The sequence below is a fragment of the Schistocerca gregaria genome, chromosome X, assembly GCF_023897955.1.
Source record: "Schistocerca gregaria isolate iqSchGreg1 chromosome X, iqSchGreg1.2, whole genome shotgun sequence".
Lineage (NCBI taxonomy): Eukaryota > Metazoa > Arthropoda > Insecta > Orthoptera > Acrididae > Schistocerca > Schistocerca gregaria.
In genome coordinates this window covers 756,147,060-756,170,704 of record NC_064931.1, presented here as the reverse complement: position 1 = coordinate 756,170,704, position 23,645 = coordinate 756,147,060, and the positions used below count along the sequence as shown (strand labels likewise).

At 42.1% G+C, this 23,645-nt stretch overlaps 1 protein-coding gene across 2 annotated transcripts in view; it reads right to left on the bottom strand.

Moving 5' to 3' along the window:
- The window catches only part of LOC126298758 (protein FAM107B), a 198,252-nt gene that overhangs the window by 7,045 nt on the left and 167,562 nt on the right, over positions 1 to 23,645 (bottom strand). The window contains exons 1-2 of one of the 2 annotated variants that reach the window (XM_049990204.1): positions 10,937 to 11,053; positions 5,897 to 6,110 (exon numbers count right to left, since the gene is read on the bottom strand). In XM_049990204.1, the coding sequence (XP_049846161.1) occupies positions 5,897 to 6,110; positions 10,937 to 11,045 (323 nt within the window). In that variant the 5' untranslated portion in view covers positions 11,046 to 11,053. Of the gene's footprint in view, positions 1 to 5,896; positions 6,111 to 10,936; positions 11,054 to 23,645 lie in introns of those variants that run through there. The other variant, XM_049990205.1, reaches the window with a different exon arrangement.

Here is a 23,645-nt window from a genome sequence, read left to right as displayed (position 1 = left end):
CCAACCAACCAACCAACCAACCAACCAACCAACCAACCAACCAACCAACCAACCAACCAACCAACCAACCAACCAACCAACCAACCAACCAACCAACCAACCAACCAACCAACCAACCAACCAACCAACCAACCAACCAACCAACCAACCAACCAACCAACCAACCAACCAACCAACCAACCAACCAACCAACCAACCAACCAACCAACCAACCAACCAACCAACCAACCAACCAACCAACCAACCAACCAACCAACCAACCAGCCTTTTGTGCCGTAACGTCATTTTCAGTTGTAATTACAAAATCCTGAAATAAAACTTTTATTTGTGTTAAGCACTTGAACAAGACTGCACTACTTCCTTTATTTTCTGTTTCATTATTAAATTGTTAATTCATTCTACAATCTGTTTCATATTAAAATCTCAGGAAGTTTTTTTTTTTATAATCACCCTATTTTTTCCATTTCCTGATCTTTACTGACTATTACATTGCACTGTGATCCAGTTTCAGAAAAACATTTTCCACATAAAAGTTATCTAATTGTATACCAGTTTTAATTTACAAAATAAAATGATTATTTCTATTTTTCATTATATAGAACTGGATGATGTTTTCAATACATGGTGTGTTAATACAGACACAATTGTGAGATTTGGCACAGTGTACGAACAAAGATTTCACACGAATCTCTCTCACAAATTGTCAATAACATTCCACAACACAATAAACAAAGCACCAAATTCAAAACTCACAGTACATTAGCAGAGACAACCAAATTAATTTAAATAAGCAACATCACATAAAATGATTTCAGGAAGGCATATAGCAAACATATAATTGTTGCAATTAGGGCTGTGGCTACATTATGTAAGATACAGAATCCTGCAGTTCTGGGAGCCAAGGCAGTTTCTTCCACAGCTACGAGAGAAACAAGCAAGTGTAAAAACTGGTCAGAATACTTGCAGTAATTTAGTGGCCCACTACTGTGGGAACAAATTTGTGGAAAAGCAGTGGGATTCTGAGCAATGATATTGTGTCCCACATAGTGGACAGCGAAGGCTTTCTTCTAGGTCACCATCATCTAAGTATAGAAGGAAACATTTTTAAGAGTATTCAGATATACAAAAGTTTATGGGTTTCCCCCTGGACGAAAAACTGCCCCTACATTGAAATCTGCTGAGAGCACAAATTAACTCAGAACTTTTTCTCAAGATGCACAAATATTCCTGCTGTTATATAATTTACAGTAGTTACAATTATCCCTCTGGTAAAGACTGTCTCCTAACAGGTTTAATGTCTCTCCACAGGACTGCCAATACACAATTTTATCTGCACAAGTTTTTTCTGGGTTTAGCTCTGTAATTCAGTTGGCCAAATGCCAGATTAGTGAACACACCCAGTAATGGGAGGTGTCTTAATGCAGTTAAAAGTCACTAAGGCCCAGGGAAAACTAGCATCCCCCTCAAGTTTATACAAATTAGCAAGCAAATTAACTGTATTCTTGACAAAAATTTACTACAGCTATCTTGAGCAGAGAGAAATCAGTGCTATGGCTATTGGAAACCAGAATCATTTGGTGTTTGTAAAATTTCAAAAAGTGTATTCCTCAGTACCACAATGACACTGTCTAAAGCAAATACATTTCCTATGGAAAATCCAACTAAATCGAAGATTTCCTTACAAGCAGGATGCAGCACATAGGACAATATTAGTTCCACCTTCACACTTTTTGCAGATTATACAGCCATCTACAAGGAAACCCTGTTTGGTAATAACTGTGGTAATGTCTAGTTACATTTTGACAAAAATCACTCTGGTGCACATGCTAACTAGCTTTTAATGTGGAGAAATGTAGAACTGTTTGCTTTACAAAATGTAAACACATGGTATTCTTTGACTACTAGGTTAAAAGGCACAGATAGTCACACCCATATCATATCATAAAGACATTTGAGAGTAATAATGTGCAGACACTCAAAGTGGAATGACTACAAAGGCTCAGTTAAAGATAAAGCAAACTGCAGACTAGGATTCACTGGTAGGGAGACAGTAGCTTGTCTACAGAATATACTGTATACAAAACACCTGCACTTTTCTTCTTGTTAGCTACACAGTGATGAAATAGAAGGGGACAGTAGCTGCAAACTCCCCCACCCTACAACCACTGATTACAAATGATAATAACTATTTATTCCCTTTTCTGTTATTTTTAATGTCTGAGCAGCTGCAGTAATTTTTGTTCACTAATTATAATCTATTTCAAAGCTGAAAGACTTCCTCCTCAGGTACATACTGCAGTCATTGATGTGTTACCCATCTGCAAGTCTATAGTGTAACATGAAGTAACATCTATACATCACCAGGTACAGATACACCCCAACTTTGAAATTCACTGCAAGCAGTTGACAACAACAAACACAGTTGGCTGACCATGACTAATAAGATACAGAATAAACAGTTTGTATTCTCCATATAAAAGCTGTAAGTTCATAATAAAAGAAGAAATTGAATTTATACAAGTAAGGGTAATGTAAATGGTCATAGGCTTCTTTCACTGCTGAGAGACTGTAACAGAAATGTTGGAAAATGTTAACTGGAAAGCACTTTTAAGGAAGATGCATTTTATATTACAAGAATCTGCTTATAATACTTTGATAACTGTCTTTCACGGAATAAACTACAAATATTCTCCAGACCGACACAAATATCCTGTGGAGGTTGTGGAGATAAAACTAGGGACAAAACAGACTGTACTCAAGATATAGAAAAGGTGCTGAGTCACAGATAAGCACAACAAAAACACTGTTAAATAAGTAAGCTTTCAACCCTCTTTCTGTTGCGCATCTGAGCGATTCAGCATCTCCACTATATGGTGAGTAGCCTCTATCCTTTTTCATAACAGCTAGCACAGAAGTGTACAAGAAGTCCCTGTTCCCAAACACAATCTGTTAACACAACAGGAAGAAACCTTAACATACGGTGAAACAAACACTGCCCTCTGCCATACATTTCACAGTGATTCACTAAGTGTAGATATAGATTTAGAAAGGATTGAGTGACTACATATTTTGACTGACTTAAGACAGATCTGTCATTATAAACATGAGACTGCATCCCAGTACTATACATATCTACAGTAAAATTGAGTTTTATACATTTATGTTTGGCACTTATTGTAGACCTCTAGTATTTGCTCACTGAGAACTGAGATATGTCTGTGCAGTCTGAATACTGCCTTCTAAATTAGTAAATCAATATCAACTTTGGGGCATCAGTCTATCTGCTGTACAGTATGGCCCACATATGTTAATTTAAAGGCTAATGCATTAAAACGGGTGAATACTAGCTAAAAAGGATGAGAATTTCAAGATTCCCACTCGTGGACTAGAATAAAATGCCATTGAGTCTGGATAAAGTCATTAGGATATGGATTTTATATAATGTTTGTGGAAAAATAAGATCTCTATCATGCAGAACTTCATACGGGACATAGCGGCCCACTCGAAAAATACTGTGTGAGGCTGAGAAAAACATTATACTTACAGAGCTTCAAGAAATAGCATGAAGTGAGGAATCTAGGAATATATTAAAACCCCCATCTGTCATTCCCATGTGACCACAATAACAATATTAGCCTAATTAAAGTGTGCACAGAGTCATTCAAGCAATAACTCTTCTTGCACTCCCTTAAGTGAATGGATGGCAAGAAGTGGTACAATGGGATGTATCCTCTGTCATGCCCTCTGGTTTGGAGAGAGACTGCATGGCAAAAAATAAGCTGGTATATGTAACACCAACCAATGGACAAACAACAGGCTGGAATGAAACAATAGAAACCAAAAACACAACAGGCACAGAAGCCAAATGTTTCTAAGAGCACTAAATGGCTACATACACAATATGTGTGAAGTAATATCAGATTCAGAAGATAATATGGATGAAGTTTCCACTTAAAATTGAAGCTAAGGCTCACAGTGGTGCAAAATGGCTGTATTCAATAAAATAAGACAACATGAATTCAAGAAATTACTGACGAGTCACGATGGGATTTTTTCGCGACAGCAGTGGTGGTGGTTATAGTGGTGGGGGGGTGCATATTGACATTTTAGTGATAAAGTAGAGGTGACCGAATGAAAATTTTAAGCTATAAATTTGAACTGCATATTTATTACCAGTTTTTAGAGCTTAGTAACCTGTCTGGGTACATGTCTCAGCCAAAGAAAACACTTCAGCCACTCATATATTTCAGTCCTGTGCCCTCCACTTCAAATAGCTTTGCAACTATTACCAATAACAGAAAATATACTGTGGTTATGATTAACACCAGATAGGGCTCTTAAACGGCAAATTTAATGTGGTTGATTCTGAGAGGAATCTTAGAAGACACAAGAAGGTATAAATGTGAGTAAATTATAAAATACTTTTAGACATCTGCTTTGATACTATGAATAAATGGTTTATGTACTCTAACACAAAGCTGTAAATGCAAGTGTCATTACTGGTTTGGCATACTGGCAAATCTGCCAACAATCGAAAGTTTGTTACTGAAATTAAATGAAGTCTGATACACAAATATACGCTGAAAAAAGCGAACCACCCAGAAGACATTGTCAGATGTAAATGCAACATTATAAACATACAAACACCATCATGCAAATGATTTAGAGTTGCAATTCTCTGTGACAGATAAACGGCCACCAGAACTAATGAGAGTTGATTGTTGTCAGCAACAAATGGATGAACAGTGTCAGAATGTGAGCGATCACTGTAAAGAATACTGATGTGCCACGTGCTCATGTGAGACTGCACCTAACAGAGTTTGAAAGGGACCTCAGTGTGGGTCTCCACTTGGCCGGCTTGTCCAATCATACAATATCCCTTTTTGTAAGACATTCTGATGGAAAAGTGGCTTGGTGTTGAACTGCATGAGAACACGAGGACAGGTATACTCATTGCCAAGGTTCTGGTAAACCACGTTTGACCACCACAAGGTAAGGTCATTGTACTATGCACCAAGTACATTGTAACCTCTTTGCATCTGTGCCTGCCACCTGAGAACAAGTAATGGACTCTGTGCAACATTGTGTGTCATCATGCACCATTGGCCAGAGCCTATCAGCAACCAGATTAGGTAATCACATGCCCTCTTAATTCTATTACCATTTTTGTAATGGAATTAACATTCAGAATAAGAATTATAATTTTAGCTGGAATAATTTTCTGTGTTGTTGTAGTCAATGTGTCTATTAGTTTGGAAGAATTGTCCTGCCACTTATTTTCACTGAAATCCACGATGAAAATATTTACCTTTCAAAAGTATTTTGTATATCAACTGAACTTTCTTCATAGTTTGCAACAGTCATTTCATCCCCAGTAAGGAAATATAATTACTACTAGCAGGAGAAAAAGTGTGCAATCATCTGTCCAAGGTTGTTAAAGACACAGACAAAATCAATGCATTTAAAAATGCAGTTAAAAATTTCTCTTAAATATTACATTCTACACAATAAAAGGTTGTCTACGTAACAAAAAGAGAATATTGGTAAAAAGTATTCAGAGAATAATGGAACACCTCAAAATCTGTAATGTATTTCATGTTACTATTAAATCTTATGATCAGGATCTGTGCCAAAGAATATTAATCTCTCTTCTTCTTCATGAGCTCACCCTCACCACCACTAGGTAGAGATTCCAACACAGTTTTTCAGGTTGATATACTTACATGTATGAATTTATTAAACTGTAATTATGTTTTTTATTGTGTTTCACTGGCATGTCTAGAATAATCATAAAATGATCCATAATCAAATAAATAATCACTCAACTAATACATGAATTACACAGTGAAGACAATAAAGCTAATGTGTAACCGTTACACTAATGGGAATCACTCACGTCTTTTGGTTGAAGAGTAATTCACGGTGGAGACTACGCCTGTCTGCAGATTCCATACAGGGGTTTTGAAGTTTCCGAGGTAAGATAAGCCCATCGTGATCAACTGGCGGCAACGGTGGTGCAGGGGGGGCTGTACCACCTCCACCCCCAGTAGTGTGGCGAGTATTGCGAGTCTCCACTTCTGCTTCTGGGATCATAGCCAAACCAGCAACACCTGTTTCAAATAAACAGGTTATACACTTGTGTGATCTGGGATATCAATACTTACTGCTCCTAGACTACCAAATGTTATTACAGTTGGGTATGTCAACACAGATAAAACACACATGCACACACAGATGAGTACTGAATCGCATTTAATGACACACAATATAAGAACGGAAAATACACATAAATTCGAGCAGTTTGCTAGATAAATATGGGTATGCTACAACTTAAGAAAAGCATGCTCAGCCACTATAAAAACTATCCGTATCAGTTGAAAAACGATTAAAGCACCTGACAGATATTTAGAATTTGTTTTAAATTTGTTTCACCTACATCTAAAACATTTGTTTTGCTCAGATGCAAATATAATGAGGACCTCTTACAGAAATGTAACACAAATTGGATTAAATGATGATGTACTGAAACTGAAATGTGAAACATAGCAGCAAATGGTGTATTTTACATGCTGCAGTTGGATAAATGCAACATTTTTTTGCATTCTTAATGCCATATACAATTATCAACACAATAAATCAATAAGGCAGTCGTTTACATATGTACACACAACCTGTGGAGAATGTAGTGTCTGGGTCTGTTTGGAATAAAGCTGCTCAGCATTACTAAAGCACAAACATGGTCTTACTTTCAAACAATAAGAAGGTGATTTCTATGCATATGGGTGCCAGATGTCATCCCATTAAGTACATGACTATGTAGACTGTAGACCAAAAGACATTAAATTGTGTAAAATTTTAGATGAAAGAGGGGGCCAAATGGAAAAAAAGATTGTAACATATACTGACAATGAGGCCTTTAGAAATAGAGCAACAGTTCAGTTGCAAAGTTGATAGGGTATGAGCATGTCAAAGGGAGCATGCTGACATTTTCCTGAAGTCATTCAGGCAAACAGAAATTAAAAAACAGCATAGCTGGACACAGTTTTGAATCCAATCCCTCCCACAACAACTGAATGGCATCTCCACTTGATGCACCAAATCAGTCTTTTGTTCTCTGACATGCCACACTTTAATATTAGGCACGAAAAATGGCATGTTTGTATACAGACAGAATTACCCCAGAAACCAAACAGTGCTTCACTCAGGGGACTATATATATATGCTAGTAATTCATCAGTTTGTCCTTCAAAATCTATTCCATTAGTTTGAGAATGACATCTTTAATGCGTGTTGTTGCAGAACATCTATATGCAAAAATCTTACCAGACAAGAAAACGTCTCAAAACATTTCACAGGACTGCAAAAAATTGGACACATACAACAAACTCCAACATTTTTCGTTGTTGGTTAATACGGATAATGATGCGTCAATTTCATTAACACACCACACGATCTAATAGTATGTTGCAAAATGAAAAAAAGTTATGAAGTACAGGCAGCACTGGACCTCTGATTCCATGAAAGTCTGCAGAGTAATGGGGTTTATTGTCATAATACTAAAAAGCTGGCAGAATATTTACACTCTTTACAGACAGGTGGTTTTTCAGTCGAGTTTGTAATTCGCGTAGTTGTGTGATATAGTTCAAAATGACATGTATGTTGACCCTCAGTCAAGAAAACAACAATTACATTAAGAGAGATATTTCTGTTTCAATGTATTACACATGATGATGAATAGCTTCTTTCAACAGGGCAAATGACACTGAATAACCTCTGCCCATGTGAGACTTCATGTATCCTCATATTCAATAGTGAAAAGGTCTGAGGTCGAAGGGTCCTCGAGGCCACGCATGCAGAAAAGAGCAGCTGAGGATACCGTTGTGTTGGGTAGCACTTCTTTATGGAGCATAGAGGAGATAATGCTCTATTAAGGGAGCTGCATAACCCTCACCTGAGGAAGTTTAAATGTAGCACTTTGGATTTCCTCAAAGAGGAATCAACTATTAATGGTGTAGTAGACACGCACCACACTGTCAGCGTTTGCTGTTTCTTAGATAGTTCTCCTGTCGCTCAGATGCGACAGTTGTGTGGATTTAGATTTTTTACTGAGTGATAAGTTTTTACCCGTCCATAGAATTCTTAACAGTCGCTCGGAATTATTTTCTATTTTTAGAAACAAGTCGTAAATTCTTGACCTCTTACAATGTAGACTCGTTTCAGCTCCAGCAGCGGCGGGATTTTATTAGTTGCTCTCTCGAAAACACTGTGTCACCAGACAGTTCCATACAAAATGCCAGCTTTACCTGATATTTCGCGCGCACATCATTCTCCTTGGGTGACTTGTTTGTTTGCCGTGCGTTCGATGTAGCGTAGAGGTTTCCAGTATTCCGATGTGGAGCAGTGGTTAGCACACTGGACTTAACATTCGGGAGGACGACGTTTCAAATCCGCGTCCGGCTATCCCTAATCACTGGATAAAATTGCCGGAATGGTACCTTTGGAAGGGCACGGTCGATTTCCTGTCCACATGCTCGAAATATTCCGAGCGTGTGCTCCGTCTCTGATGACCTCCATGTCGACGGTACGCGGAATCCTAATCTACCTTTTTTTCGTTCTTCCTCCTTTCCAATACTGTTACCCCGCATTGGACGATAAGAGTGCGAATTTACACCTTTAGCTTTGGAATTTTTGTAATACAACTTTCTGTAACAGCATTCTTTCTTCCCTCAGTCTAATAGAACTTCAATTCTTTTTATAGAGATATTTCACAACTGATAGTGAAGCCTCAATCATCCTTGTTCGTACAGCTAGGCATGTCTGTTTAAACAACAATAACGAACCAAGACACCGCGACTGCTGCAACTCCACCTGCCTTGAAGAATTCAACTACCGTGAAAGTTTTAAAAAGCTCCTGTCTTCTGTCAAATGCTTCTGTTTTCATCTTATTTAACGTTGCTGACTTCCCGATTATTCGAACAAGATACGTAGTAGCCAAAAGATCAAATATTTAATATTTACCCAGTGTTAACTTATTTGATGTGTCCATTTTTGTTATCTACATAAGATTACATCAAAGTGACATGTTTATGACGTTGTGTGGGCTTTCGCAATAATGAACTATGACTTACATAGCTGAAAGCCTTAACAAGGTTTCGGAATTTAATTCACTAATGACCGACAGCTTTCTCTATTGTCACTCCGATTAGTAGTAGCAATAGTAGCTGTTTTAGCAAATGGGAGAAGGCAAAGTAGACTACGAAATTTAATATTTACCGAGAGACAATCCACAATTTTCGTTTCATAAAAACTTTCACTTGAATAAATTTTGTTCCCAAAGCTATGAAGTACAGTAAGCAACTTGTTTCTCATCGTTGCTATGTAAGAAATTTTCAGGGACTGCGTAAGTTTAAAAAGTTTGTGCCTGGAATGGTCTTAAACTTGGAAAGTTTGGATGCGTCTGTGTCTCCTACATTACTCCTTCCACATTTAGCAACGACATAAATTCCATTTTCTATTGGTTTCTTCTAACAGACTTACTTTATATTTAGTCAATAGGAAAGTGGCTAAAATATACAAACAGAAGTGTCCACACACAGCCACTTGGTCAGCACATGCGTGGAAAGAGTAAGAATGTCACTCCACTGTAACTAGAAGGAAAAAAGCAAGCAAGGAAGGAAGGAAGGAAAGAAAGAAAGAAAGAAAGAAAGAAGAGTAGGGTTTAACATTCTGTCGACATCGAGGTCATTAGGGACAGAGGGCAAGCTCGGAATGAGGTGGAAGAATCATGTGTGCTCTTTCAAAGGAACCATCCCGGTATATGCCTTAAGCGATTAAGAGAAATCATGGAAAACCTAAGTTTGGATGGTCGGACGGGGATTTGAACCGTCGTCCCCACTAATACAAGTCGATTGTCTCACTACTGCGTGACCTTTCTCGGTATCCCATGTAGATGCTATTGTTGCGAAAGCATCTGAAGTCGCATTTTCTGAGATTAGTGGTAAAGTTGAAACCAGTTTTATACGCAAAAGCATATTAGTGTAGTTTTAATAGTAGATTCGTGTTTCGTCTGAAGTATCGTAGATGCACGTCATTATACTACAGCTTAACTGAAAGTAAAAGATCGTTCGTATGGAATGATTTTGGTGCACCAGAAAAAAACAGAAGCAAGATGGTACGACCGAAATTACGATCCAACTCTTGGTCATTAGTGCAGCGTTTTATCGAGGCAACTTTTCGTTCGTTTGCCGTCGTTGAAGCAGCACAGTGAAATAACGCAAAATGAAATTACAGAGAATCAACCCAATGACCCTCAATGAGTCATGTAAATTAATGACTTTGTAAAGTTCAGGTCACAGAGAATCCTGTACCCATTTTCTGAATCCTAGTACAGAATGTTGATTCTAGTTCATTGTACGAGCTCCACTTCCGAGAACGCAACATCTACATGCAACAGTGAAATTTTCGTTAGGATGTTCTCAAAGGAACAGCACTCGATTCGTGTCTTTCGGGACTTCTATTTGGCTGTAGTTATGTTCGCGTTATTTTCTCTCTTATTTTCAGCGTTTATGTAAACATTCAACACAAAGACTGAGATGGGGTGGGGGGCGTTGAGGAAACTGCTCAAGAGTTACTACCACGTCCGCAACGATTTCGTTGTCTGCAAGATTCAGACCTACGACGGAAAAGAACCAAAAATGTACACACATCGTGCATCAAACTTTAACAGAAATGGCGACAGGCACTAGATATACAACTTTTACAGAAAATTACTGATAAGAAAGATGTAGGCGTTGCAATACACACGGAAAAAATAAAGTGAATGGTCATCCTCACTTCAGGGATTCAGCACACTGCAGTCTTTTCTTTTATGTTTTCTTTCGAAACTGATTCCGCTTTCGCTTCCAAGTAATGTAATTACATACGATCACATCATTACCTGGTCGGATATATGCGCACGGCTCCTGTTGATTTCTACCCAGTCTGTCACTTTGGTCTTCAAAAACATTCATTTTTTGCAGAATACTCGGCGCCGGACGGGGCAACATGGTGTTCAGCCACGAACTGCACACCGGAGACTGATCGCAAGCAAATTCTGCCAACATGTTGTCGCTGTGCGTCACAACAGTTTGAAGACTTACAAAGGCTGTTGGGCAGGTCGGGTCACAAGAGATTTCCCCAATCCATTTACAAGCAGGAAAAAGAGTCGCCCACAATGGCACATCGATTCTACCGCGTTTACACGAGTAAACAGCACATACACGTACGTCCTGCCTCAGAGCCTCATTTCCATTCGTTTACTGTCCACACTACGCTTGACAGAGAATCTCACAAGTTACTTGCGATCCGGTAGGGTGGTTACCCCACACATCCGCAACCGTTAAAATATTGTATCACTGGAAAGAGTATTTCCCTAGTGATTTTGTATCTCCAGACCGACAAATGTCATTAGGGTCAACATTTTCGGGGACAAGGCTTAGGATATACTTGCATCATACACACATTTACTGTATCACATGTGCTTGTTTGCAAAAAGCTTTCGAACACTGAACTTCTGTGACAAGTAACTGCATAAAGAATATGGATGAACACAAAATTGTGACTGCAATACACGGAAGTGTTAACTATACTAGCACGATTCCCAAGAGTGGATGTTTTCAATGACTTTCGCTTTTTATGCAGGAGAATGAAAAGGGGTGGAAGACGTCAGCAGCAGCAGCAGCAGCAAAAATGATATGAAAACACGCGTAGCGGCTCTTTTTGTAACAGTCAACACTGTAACAATGTCAGTAAAATCTTAGCATCACGTGCTTCAGCTTTTTTTCTTTTTTTACACGATAATGTCAATTTCTTAAAAGATTAGTCTCTGGGAAGCCCTTGCACCAAGATGCGGCAGAGAAAGTCCCAATCGTACAGAGAAACAGAGCAGTTTGAGAACCGATTTTAGAGATTAACAACACTTAGAAGATGCAACAAGTCCACTAAAGAGACAGCTTACACTACACTCGTTCGTCCTCTGTTAGAATATTGCTGCGCGGTGTGGGATCCTTACAAGGTGGGATTGACGGAGGACATCGAAAAGGTGCAAAAAAGGGCAGCTCGTTTTGTATTATCGCGTTATAGGGGAGAGAGTGTGGCAGATATGATACACGAGTTGGGATGGAAGTCATTACAGCATAGACGTTTTTCGTCGCGGCGAGACCTTCTTACGAAATTTTAGTCACCAACTTTCTCTTCCGAATGCGAAAATATTTTGTTGAGCCCAACCTACATAGGTAGGAATGATCATCAACATAAAATAAGAGAAATCAGAGCTCGAACAGAAAGGTTTAGGTGTTCGTTTTTCTCTCGCGCTGTTCGGGAGTGGAATGGTAGAGAGATAGTATTATTGTGGTTCGATGAACGCCAAGCACTTAAATGTGAATTGCAGAGTAATCATGTAGATGTAGACAATACAAGTTCAATACATGTCAGCATTGGAGAAAACACAAGACGATATGAACTGTGTGCCCAGAAGTCTGCACAAGTTCATTGCATTTCGTACCAAACACGCCATCCACGTAACTAATAGACTATAGGATGCAACTGTTTTACCATTACAGTCATTAATACTAGGGGAAGCATACTAAATTATGAAACACTGAAGGTGGATTTTTTCCCCTTGGTCATGGTGACAAGTTGCTGCAGTGTTTTTGGCAGCAAATGGAGGCTCAAACGTATTGCAAAGTTGTTAGCTAGGGTTCAGCAGACCATGCTAACAAGAACACCTGATTTTCTTCGAATCGGGACACGAAGGGCTCATTTGTGGGAAGGGCCGTTATCAGTTGTAAAGAGAAAGGTCTGAATCCAATCTGTTGCTTGCTGTTGCCTATCCTCGTACATACCTGCGTTTATGTTTCTACCTGCCACAGACCATGACTCCACCGAATCCCACTATCTCCACAACGAACTCAGTTAAGTGTCATTCGCCAGGCATTGGCCAGCTCCACACAACCATCGAGTGTCGCATTACTTCATGTAGCGGGATTCACCACTCCGCAGCATCAGTTTCCAAGTGCACCCTGGACCAATGATTGCATTGTCTGCACAATTCTAAGATCAAAGTTTAAACCACTAAACTGCAACACTATCTTATCTGGCGTGTAATGGTCAATGGGCACGTAGCCCAAGATAAAACTTTATGCCATTGGCCAGTTTAGGTGTGAATTAGAATATCCATCTGCCATCTGCTCAATCGTTCACACGCTTATTGTTCGTGAAGTATGGTGGAGAGTGTGTTCGATCCTGCGATCGGTCGCTTCCGGGTGGCAGCACGACTACGGAAACTATGCTTTCTAGTTTTAAGTGGATCGTTTATTGCCACAGACCTGAGCTGCAACGTGAATCTTCTCTGAGAGCTGACAAGGGTGTCTGACGACTGCTTAGCACAGTAGAGTTACGCTTTTAAGCGCGGCTGTTCGTGTTCCCTAGTTTCTTAGGCCTATCCAGTTAGCATTTGGTGGTCTTGTGGTTAGCGCAGCTGACTCTCGTGTGTGTGTGTGTGTGTGTGTGTGTGTGTGTGTGTGTGTGTGTGTGTGTGTGTGTGTGGTTATCACCATCATCGACGCGCGACCGCCCCGAACGTGCTTCTTTGACGAGTCCCACGTGACACTAATATTGTCAACAGTATATTCTGACGCAGGTAACTAATGTGTAATCTCTCACTTGTGGCGTTTCATTACGTCCTGTTCGAAATCTATCTGTTGACTCACTCTGACAAAATTCGTCTACTATGATGAATTAATGGACCTGTATCTTTATTAATATGCGTTACGTCCAACAGAACACCTTTACACAGTCCAGTCACATTAACGTGACCAACGCTTACGCTCGAAGTCATCGTGCCATAATCACTTACACACGGCAGGTGGCAGCAATAGCACTGGAGGGCATACAAAGCATGTAGGAGGGGGGAGGGGAGGGGAGGGGGGGACCGGAGAATCGCGGAATCGGAGCGAGTTATCTGGCTCCAAAAGGGAATGATCATTGGATTTAGTGCCAAGTGTGGAAGCATTTACGAAACGGCTAAGATTTTGAACTAATTGCATCACGCCATGGTTAAAGTACAGGGTGATTAAAATTAAACTTTCAAAACGCAGTGGAAATAATACCACTGGTCAGAATGACGTCACACTGCAGCGGAATATTATCGGAGAAAGGGGGAAAAAGTATGGCAGAAGAAAAATATAGTTTGAAAATTGATCAATAGACGGGGCTGTACGTGTCACAATACGTAAATGAAAACACCTATTATGCGAAGTAGTTATAAACACGCCGGATACGCGGCTTTTCATCCTTTCGCATCTGCGACGTTCGCCACGACTGTCTCGATGCAGGATCTCTGCTTGAAAAGCTGCATTACAAGAATGATTACTGTGCACACGTTGCTCTGCAGAAGTTCCAGACACTGAAGGGTTTGAAAACAGGCGTTGGTCCGATGACTGCCGTGAGTCTGGAGAATATAATTCAGAAATTCGAAAAGACGGGTTCTTTTGCTGTGCAAATTGGTAGACGGAGGAAACGAATTGATTCGTCAATAGAAGCAGTGGCCACAGCAATGCAGGAGGAAACGAGCGGTGGTGTCCAAATGTGTAGCGCAAGGAAAACTGCCCGAACATTGGACATACCCTATGAAATCCTATGAAACAGCCTTCTTTGCTATCCATTCAAAATTACCCATGTGTAAGAGTTGCATCCTGTTGACCTGCCAGCAAGAGAGACTTTGCTTTAGAATTTCTTGCTCGCATGGAAGTGGAAAATGATTGGCCGTGTAAGATTTTGTTGACAGACGAAGCCCACTTCCATCTGACAGGATATGTAAATACACAGAATTGTCGAATATGCGCAACAGAAAATCCACACACAAATCAACCATTACCACTTCATCCTGAAAAGGTCACTGTGCGGTGTGGGTTTACAGCATCATTTATCACAGGGCCATATTTTTTCGAAGAGACAAGTGCTTCCGAATCCTGTTACCTGGGTTCAATCCCGCGTCCGGCCATCCTGATTTAGTTTTTCCGTGATTTCCCTAAATCACTCCAGGCAAATGCGGGATGGTTCCTTTGAAAGGGCATGGCCGACTTCCTTCCCCGTCCTTCCTTAATCCGCTGAGACCGATGATCTCGCTATTTGATCTCTTCCCCAAACAATCCAATCCTATCCTCTTACCTGTACCGTCACTGGTAAGCGTTATGAGTGTCTTTTGTGCAACCATGTCATTCCAACTCTCCAATAGCGTGGATGGGATCATTTTTATACAAGATTGCGCACCTCTGCACATTGCAAATCCAGTTAAGCAGCTGCTGAAGGGCCATTTCGGAAATGCTAGAACTATCAGCCGCCATTTCCCTAGAGCCTGGCCTTGCCGATCACCTGATCGTAATCCGTGTGACTTCTGGCTGTGGGGCTGTGTGAAAGATGTGTTCAGTGTTCCGATTCGGGCATTGCTGCATTGAAGGCACGCAATGCGCAACACATTCTGAACGTGACCCCGGAAACACTTCGATCAGTTGTGGAAAATGGTGTTTCTCGATTTCAAGTTGTCGCAGAAAACGGTGGACAGCATATTGAACACGTTTTGCGCCAGTCACACGGAAATTAATAATCCGATCTGACTCTGGTTGACGCTTTTTATGCGGTTTTTGGCCTAAGGACAATCAAAAACCGATTTCTTCCAATCCGATGTGATATGACCTTGACGTGGTGGATGGGCTTATGTAACTAACAGTATCACGCCTGTACACCTATGCAAACTGAGCAGTAAAGTTTGTTTGACGTCAAACTTACACTTTAGGCATTGTTGTATGATTCGTTTGTCATTTGTAGTCGACCACTATTAAATTATGGTGCTTATAGTGCCATCTATTGCTACATTTTGCAAGTATCTTTCTTCTGCCATACGTTTTCCCCTTCTCCGATAATATTCCGTTGAAATTTGACGTCGTTCTGACCCGCAGTTTGAAAAGTTAACTTTAATATAATCACCCTGTATACCGCGTATCACGAAGTGGCGCTACCCAAAACCAGAGCCGAGGCAACGTGTGTGTCACAGGCCGTAGATAACAGCAATAAACGACGGTCGCGGAGGTGTGCAACTGCTGAGCAACTGACCGCTCATCTGAAACAAGGGGTTAGTAATGTCTCCTTATCGACCGTACACCGGAGGTTGCTGCATACGGGCCTCCGCAGCGGGCGCCTGGTTCATGCACCTATGCTGACTGCTGTTCATTGGCCACGAAGGCTCGAATTTGTAAGCCAATATCGCAACTAGGCGTCTACAGATGGTCTTTTCAGAAGAATCACGTTTTATGAAATTACAATGATGGGCATACAGCCGTTGATATAAGTCAACGGGGACAGTTAAAAATTCGTGACCCGACCGAGACTCGAACCCGGGACCTCCTATTTACATGGCAGACGCTCTATCCATCTGAACCACCAAGGGCACACAGGATAGTGCGATTGCAGGGACTTATCTCTGGCACGCCTCCCGTGAGACCCACATTCGCAACTTACTGTCCCGCACTATATTCATAGTGCCCCTGCCCATTATACTCATTACTTGCGGCTTTTTGCCGATTCCCGTAAGAGTTCGGGCACTGTTTGTGCATCCGCACAGAAGATGGTCAAAATGGCCGGTGAGCCTTATATAGTATTAGACAAAAGGTACGGCCAAACTTCCAGGAAACATTCCTCACACACAAAGAAAGAAAATACGTTATGTGGACATGTGTCCGGAAACGCTTACTTTCCATGTTAGATCTCATTTTATTACTTCTCTTGAAATCACATCAATCATGGAATGGAAACACACAGCAACAGAATGTACCACCGTGACTTCAAACACTTCGTTACAAGAAATGTCCAAAATGTCCTCTGTTAGCGAGAATACATGCATCTACCCTCCGTCGCATGGAATCCCTGATGCGCTGATGCAGCCCTGGAGAATGGCGTATTGTATCACAGCCGTCCACAACACGAGCACGATGAGTCTCTACATTTGGTACCGGGGTTGAATAGACACGAGCTTTCAAATGCCCCCATAAATGAAAGTCAAGAGGGTTGAGGTCAGGAGAGCGTGAAGGCCATGGACTTAGTCCGCCTCTATCAATCCATCGGTCACCGAATCTGTTGTTGAGAAGCGTACGAACACTTCGACTGAAATGTGCAGGAGCTCCATCGTGCATGGACCACATGTTGCGTCGTACTTGTAAAGGCACATGTTCTAGCAGCACAGGTAGAGTATCCCGTATGAAATCATGATAACGTGCTCCATTGAGCGTAGGTGGAAGATCATGGGGCCCAATCAAGACATCACCAACAATGCCTACCCAAACGTTCACAGAAAATCTGTGTAGGTGACGTAATTGCAAAATTGCGTGCGGATTGTCGTCAGCCCACACATGTTGATTGTGAAAATTTACAATTTGATCACGTTGGAATGAAGCCACATCCGTAAAGAGAACATTTGCACTGAAATGAGGATTGACACATTGGTGGATGAACCATTCGCAGAAGTGTACCCGTGGAGGCCAATCAGCTGCTGATAGTGCCTGCACATGCTGTACATGGTACGGAAACAACTGGTTCTCCCGTAGCACTGTCCATACAGTGACGTGGTCAACGTTACCTTGTACAGCAGCAACTTCTCTGACGCTGACATTAGGGTTATCGTCAACTGCACGAAGAATTGCCTCGTCCATTGCAGGTGTCCTCGTCGTTCTAGGTCTTCCCCAGTCGCGAGTCACAGGCTGGAATGTTCCGTGCTCCCTAAGACGCCGATCAATTGCTTCGAACGTCTTCCTGTCGGGACACCTTCGTTCTGGAAACCTGTCTCGATACAAACGTACCGCGCCAAGGCATCTGACAACTCCGCATTTGTAAACATTGCACTGACTACAAAACCACGTTCGAGATGAACACTAACCTGTTGATGCTACGTGCTGATGAGCTTGATGCAAGTACTGTAGAGCAATGAGTCGCATGTCAACACAAGCACCGAAGTCAACATCACCTCCCTTGAATTGGGCCAACTGGCGGTGAATCGAGGAAGCCAGTTCTAGTATAATACTGACGAAACTAAAATGAGTTCAAAGATGGAAATTAAGCGTTTCCGTTCTTTATTTGTGTGTGAGGAATGTTTCCAGAAAGTTTGGCCGTACCTTTTTGTAAAACACACACACACACACACACACACACACACACACACACACACAAAATCATGTTTTATGCTCCGTCGAACAGATGGCCATTGGCGTGTACGGCATGAAACGCCGGAAAGCAAATACCCAGGCCAGAGAAGGGAGCTTTATGGTCTGGAGAATGTTTCCGTGACATTCCCCGGGTGATCTCGTCATTGCGTAAGACAATAGATAAACACAAGTACGCATCTATCCTTGGTGACCATGTCCGCCCCCTACAAGCAGTTTGTTTCTCCTCAGCACGATTGCATCTACCAGCATGACAATGCAACGTGCCACACAGTTCGCAGTGTGCATGTGTGGTTCGAAGAGCAACACGATGAGATTTACCGTACTCTCCCGGCCACCAAACTCCCCGGATTTACCAACAGAGAAACTGTGGGGGCCACCTGGATCGCGCTGTTCGCGGCATGGATCCTCGACCGAGAAACCTAACGCAGCTGGCCACGTCACTGGAGTCGGCATGGCTCCACATCTCTGCCGGTATCTTCCAGACACCTCACTGATTCTCTCCCTGGACGTCCGTGCTGCAGTAGATAGTTATTCAGGCTTCTCACAGGTGGCCACGATAGTGTGCACTGGGCCGTGTAGAAGGTTGTCAACGGATATCTAGCAACAAAATGGAAGTTTAGGCGGTGTATGGATACTTTCTTCCAGAATCATCAGGATAAACTGCACAAATTGCTAACAAAATCGCCATCTGAATGATCACTGATGTCAGAATTCTGCAGAAGCCCAAAGGTGTACGGCGATTCGTCATATTTTAGTTTAATCCGCTTCGACAAAATGCTGATTTGGGAGATTCATCAACTTTCACGAAAAGCAGGACGACAACTGTTTTGGTTCAAATGGTTCAAATGGCTCTGAGCACTATGGGACTTAACATACGAGGTCATCAGTCCCCTAGAACAAAGAACTACTTAAACCTAACTAACCTAAGGACATCACACACATCCATGCCCGAGGCAGGATTCGAACCTGCGACCGTAGCAGTCGCGCGGTTCCGGACTGCAGCGCCTAAAACGCGTGGCCACCGTGGTTGGCACAACTGTTTTGGAAAAATCTCTGCGATTCTACACTACTGGCCATTAAAATTGCTACACCACGAAGATGACGTGGTGCTACAAAAGCGAAATTTAACCGACAGGAAGAAGAGGATGTGATATGCAAATGATTAGCTTTTCAGAGCATTCTCACAAGGTTGGCGCCAGTGGCGACACCTACAAAGTGCTGACATGAGGAACGTTTCCAACCGATTTCTCATACGCAAACAGCAGTTGACCGGCGTTGCCTCGTGAAACGTTGTTGTGATGCCTCGTGTAAGGAGGAGAAATGCGTACCATCACGTTTCCGACTTTGATAAAGGTCGGATTGTAGCCGATCGCGATTGCGGTTTATCGTATCGCGACATTGCTGCTCGCGTTGGTCGAGATCCAATGACTGTCAGCAGAGTATGGAACCTGTGGGTTCAGGAGAGTAATACGGAACGCCGTGTTGGATCCGAATGGCCTCGTATCTCTAGCAGTCGAGATGAGAGGTATCTTATCCGCATGGCTGTAACCCATCGTGCAGCCACGTCTAGATCCCTTACTCAACAGATGGGGACGTTTGCAAGACAACAGCCATCTGCACGAACAGTTCGACGACGTTTGCAGCAGCATGGACTATCAGCTCGGAGACCATGGCTGCGGTTGCCCTTGACGCTGACAAAACGTCATTTTTTCGGATGAATCCAGGTTCTGTTTACAGCATCATGATGGTCGCATCCGTGTTTGGCGACATCGCGGTGAACGCACATTGGAAGCCTGTATTCGTCATCGCCATACTGGCGTATCACCCAGCATGATGGTATGGGGTGCCATTGGTGACACGTCTCTGTCACATCTTGTTCGCATTGACGGCACTCTGAACAGTGGATGTTACATTTCAGATGTGTTACGAGCCGTGACTCTGCCCTTCATTCGATCCCTGCGAAATCCTACATTTCGGCAGGATAGTGCACAACCGCATGTTGCAGGTCCTGTACGGGCCTTTCTGGATACAGAAAATGTTCGACTGCTGCCTTCGCCAGCACATTCTCCAGATCTCTCACCAACTGAAAACGTCTGGTCAATGGTGGCCGAGCAACTGGCTCGTCACACTACTCTTTATGAACTATGGTATTTTGTTGAAGCTGTATATGCAGCTGTACGTGTACACGCCATCCAAGCTCTGTTTGACTCAATGCCCAGGCATATGAAGGCCATTATTAGGGCCAGAGGTGGTTGTTCTGGGTACTGATTTCTCAGGATCCATGCACCGAAATTACGTGAAAATGTAATCACATGTCATTTCTAGTATAATATATTTGTCCAATGAATGCCCGTTTATCATCTGCATTTCTTCTTGGTGTAGCAATTTTAATGGCCAGTACTGTAGTAACAGCACTGGAGCGCTCATGCAAACCAAAGAGCGGTGTAGCAAATACACAGATTTTCGCAGATCAACAAAGGGTGATAACCGTTTCGAAAGGTCGTGAGGCAGCAGCAATGCAGAAATAATAAACAAGGCGGCACACTAACAAGGCAGTAATCTTCGAATAATTCAGAAAGTTTGTGCTGACGACATCTACTGAAGTTCTTCGTACTAGATAATGTAATATACACTACACCAGGACGACGATATTTATTAAGTTATTCACACATACCTCAAACCTTGGCTCCCGTTTTCACGCTCTGTGGGAGATGAGACGCAGGCGGATCCGAGACGCGAGAAACTGAGGCGCGCATATTATAGTGGACGCAAGCACTGTTTACAGGAACCAAGTTAATCCCTACGCAAACTTAAATTAAGTGATACAGGCGCTCGCCTCCACCAACCATTGTACTTTGCGAACGCGCACTGGAATGATAAGCTATGGCGTGTCGACGCCGTAGTTTTTGCGTTAAATTTCAGCGAATGAAAAAGTCGATTTCACACACAGTTAACAATGTCGCTGCTGATTCATCACGTCTCACGCCGCACATTCCCAGCAAAGAGCAGCATTCTACGTCACTGCCAGCGTTCTTCCCTGCAGACGTGGCTCCTTGGGACCTAATTTCTTGGAAAGTCGAGAGTAACACATGCCACATGGGGCGAGAGAACTACAATTCATTCCAAAATAACTTTTGCAGAAGTACTTTGGCTTACGAGGAAGGCCTAACGCGTGTCACGCACTTTATCTTTGTGAAAAGTGAATCGGTCGCAGAGAGGTCATCAACATTGAAGAAAGTGCTAAAATATTATAGATTCTTCTGACAACATTTAAATCAAAGCTTTGAAGGAGTTAAACTGGTACGAGTACAGGAACAGATTAACGACGTACGCAGGAAACATGTAAATGCCGTGCCTCTTAACCTATCAGCACTAAGTGTCCCTTTCACTCGGCAATAAGAACTGGAACGCAACAATAAAGAACGCCGGCCTGAATGTTCCTGACGTCCCAGATGGCATCTTCACAGAGAGCACTTTCACCGCCAAGTCTTCCATTCACCCGTATATACGTGTTTGCTTTCAAATGGTCTCCCATGTGACGACCAATACTTTTAGAACATTGCAATGATTTTCTCAGTACTTATGAGGAAACATTTGTCAAACCAAATCAGCGCTAACGGAACGACCCTTTACGTTGGTGATGCCCCCAAGAAAAGTCTCATCGCCAAATACCACTAAAGAAATTCGAAGGACTTATGAGAACGCCTACAAGTGATATTCACTCCATTTTATAGTAAATGGCAACTCGTCGAGAATGTCGATAAATGCGCATAAAGAGAGACGGAACGCACCGAGCGATGTGATTCAGAGATTAAGGCATTGGATTCTAAAAGGGGAGGACCGAAGTTCAATTCCACGTCGGGATATCACTCTAGGCGAAAGCGAGGATAATCTTTTCAGCAGGATACCGCCTATTCGTTCCTTATCCTTGCCAAATTGCGTTGGTGCAGTAAGTGAAATCAACAGGGTGTTTAGGATAAATGTTTACAACGTACCACAGTGATGTAGGGGAAGTCGAGACTTACAGTTTTATGTAGGGCACTTATTGCCTATAAAGTATCAGAAACGAAATTTCTATGGTATTTGAAAGGCCGCACAAAGAAACAAAATCAGAAACGAAGTGATAAGGGAAGAATTAGGGATGCAACCAATAACCCAAAAGACAATCCAGTAAAAAGAAAAATGATAACACGTACTTCGTATGCCACCACAGAGACTTACTAAACTACAATGGATTACAAATCGGAAGGCAAAAGACCAAGGGAGAAGTGACGAGACCAGAACAAGCCTTAGGCGTAACCATGAAGTGGAAGAAGTAGTACGTCTATCAAGTCGGAAACAATCTCAAATTGCTCTACAAAGGCCACCTAAGCTACAGATCTGATTTTTGTCACAAACGTTTTCTGTAAAATTTACACATAAGGCAGTCTTACAATATGTAAGTGCAAGACCAAGGACGATTCTGGCAAAAAATGAGAGAGAGAGAGAGAGAGAGAGAGAGAGAGAGAGAGAGAGAGAGCTCTAAATGGTTAAGACAACTAAGCCAGTGAGGTGCGCATGCGCTGTAGCTTACGTGGGGCATTTGTAGGACAGTTTGAGGCTGTTTCCTGGCTTCACAGACCACAAGTGTTCCATACCAACTTGTTCGTAGTTACCACTCTGTATGTTAAGAATGATAATATGTAGCTGTGACTGATGGCTTCCCGAGATTGTTAAATTTCGATTTATAGAGAGGGGAAAAAAAACCACTGAGTCATCTCGCTCAGTGGGAGGGACTGACTTTTGCAGGAAAGTAGTAGGAAAATAATGGCGTGCTCACGATTTCAGTCGCCCCGACGCTTGCTCCGATGCCAGTGTGTTGCCAGCGAAAGGCAAACATCCGGTCCCAGTCCTGGCCCTATACACAATGTTGGTCAGACGAGAAAGTTCATTCTGTTATAGTCTGCATCTATTTTTGCTTACCACAGCCGCTCGTTCACAATAATGATGTAGCCAGCAGAGCCTAATTGCATGCGTAGCCGGCAAATAAGTACACAAGTACTGCCCAGATTTTACAGGAAATCAACAAGCCAGTATTATACAGTTTGTGCGTTAGAGAGCAAGCCATGTGCGATTCCCTCAAACAGGGAAGAATGGCACCGTGCTAGGAAAAAGTAAACAGTACTGCTTGTCAAACTAAAAGAGTGAACGGAAATTTGATTATGCAAGTCAACGAGACAGCGTATTCGAAAATTCTTGTTCACACGAATTCATTAAAAATTTTGACCAACTGAATCCACCTACAAGTATGTACCAGCGTGTAGCTATGTAGTGGTCACAAACTGTGGCATGGACTTCACGAGACACCCATAGCACTGGCGCGTCATCCTGATTCATGACCGCAACCACAGCCAA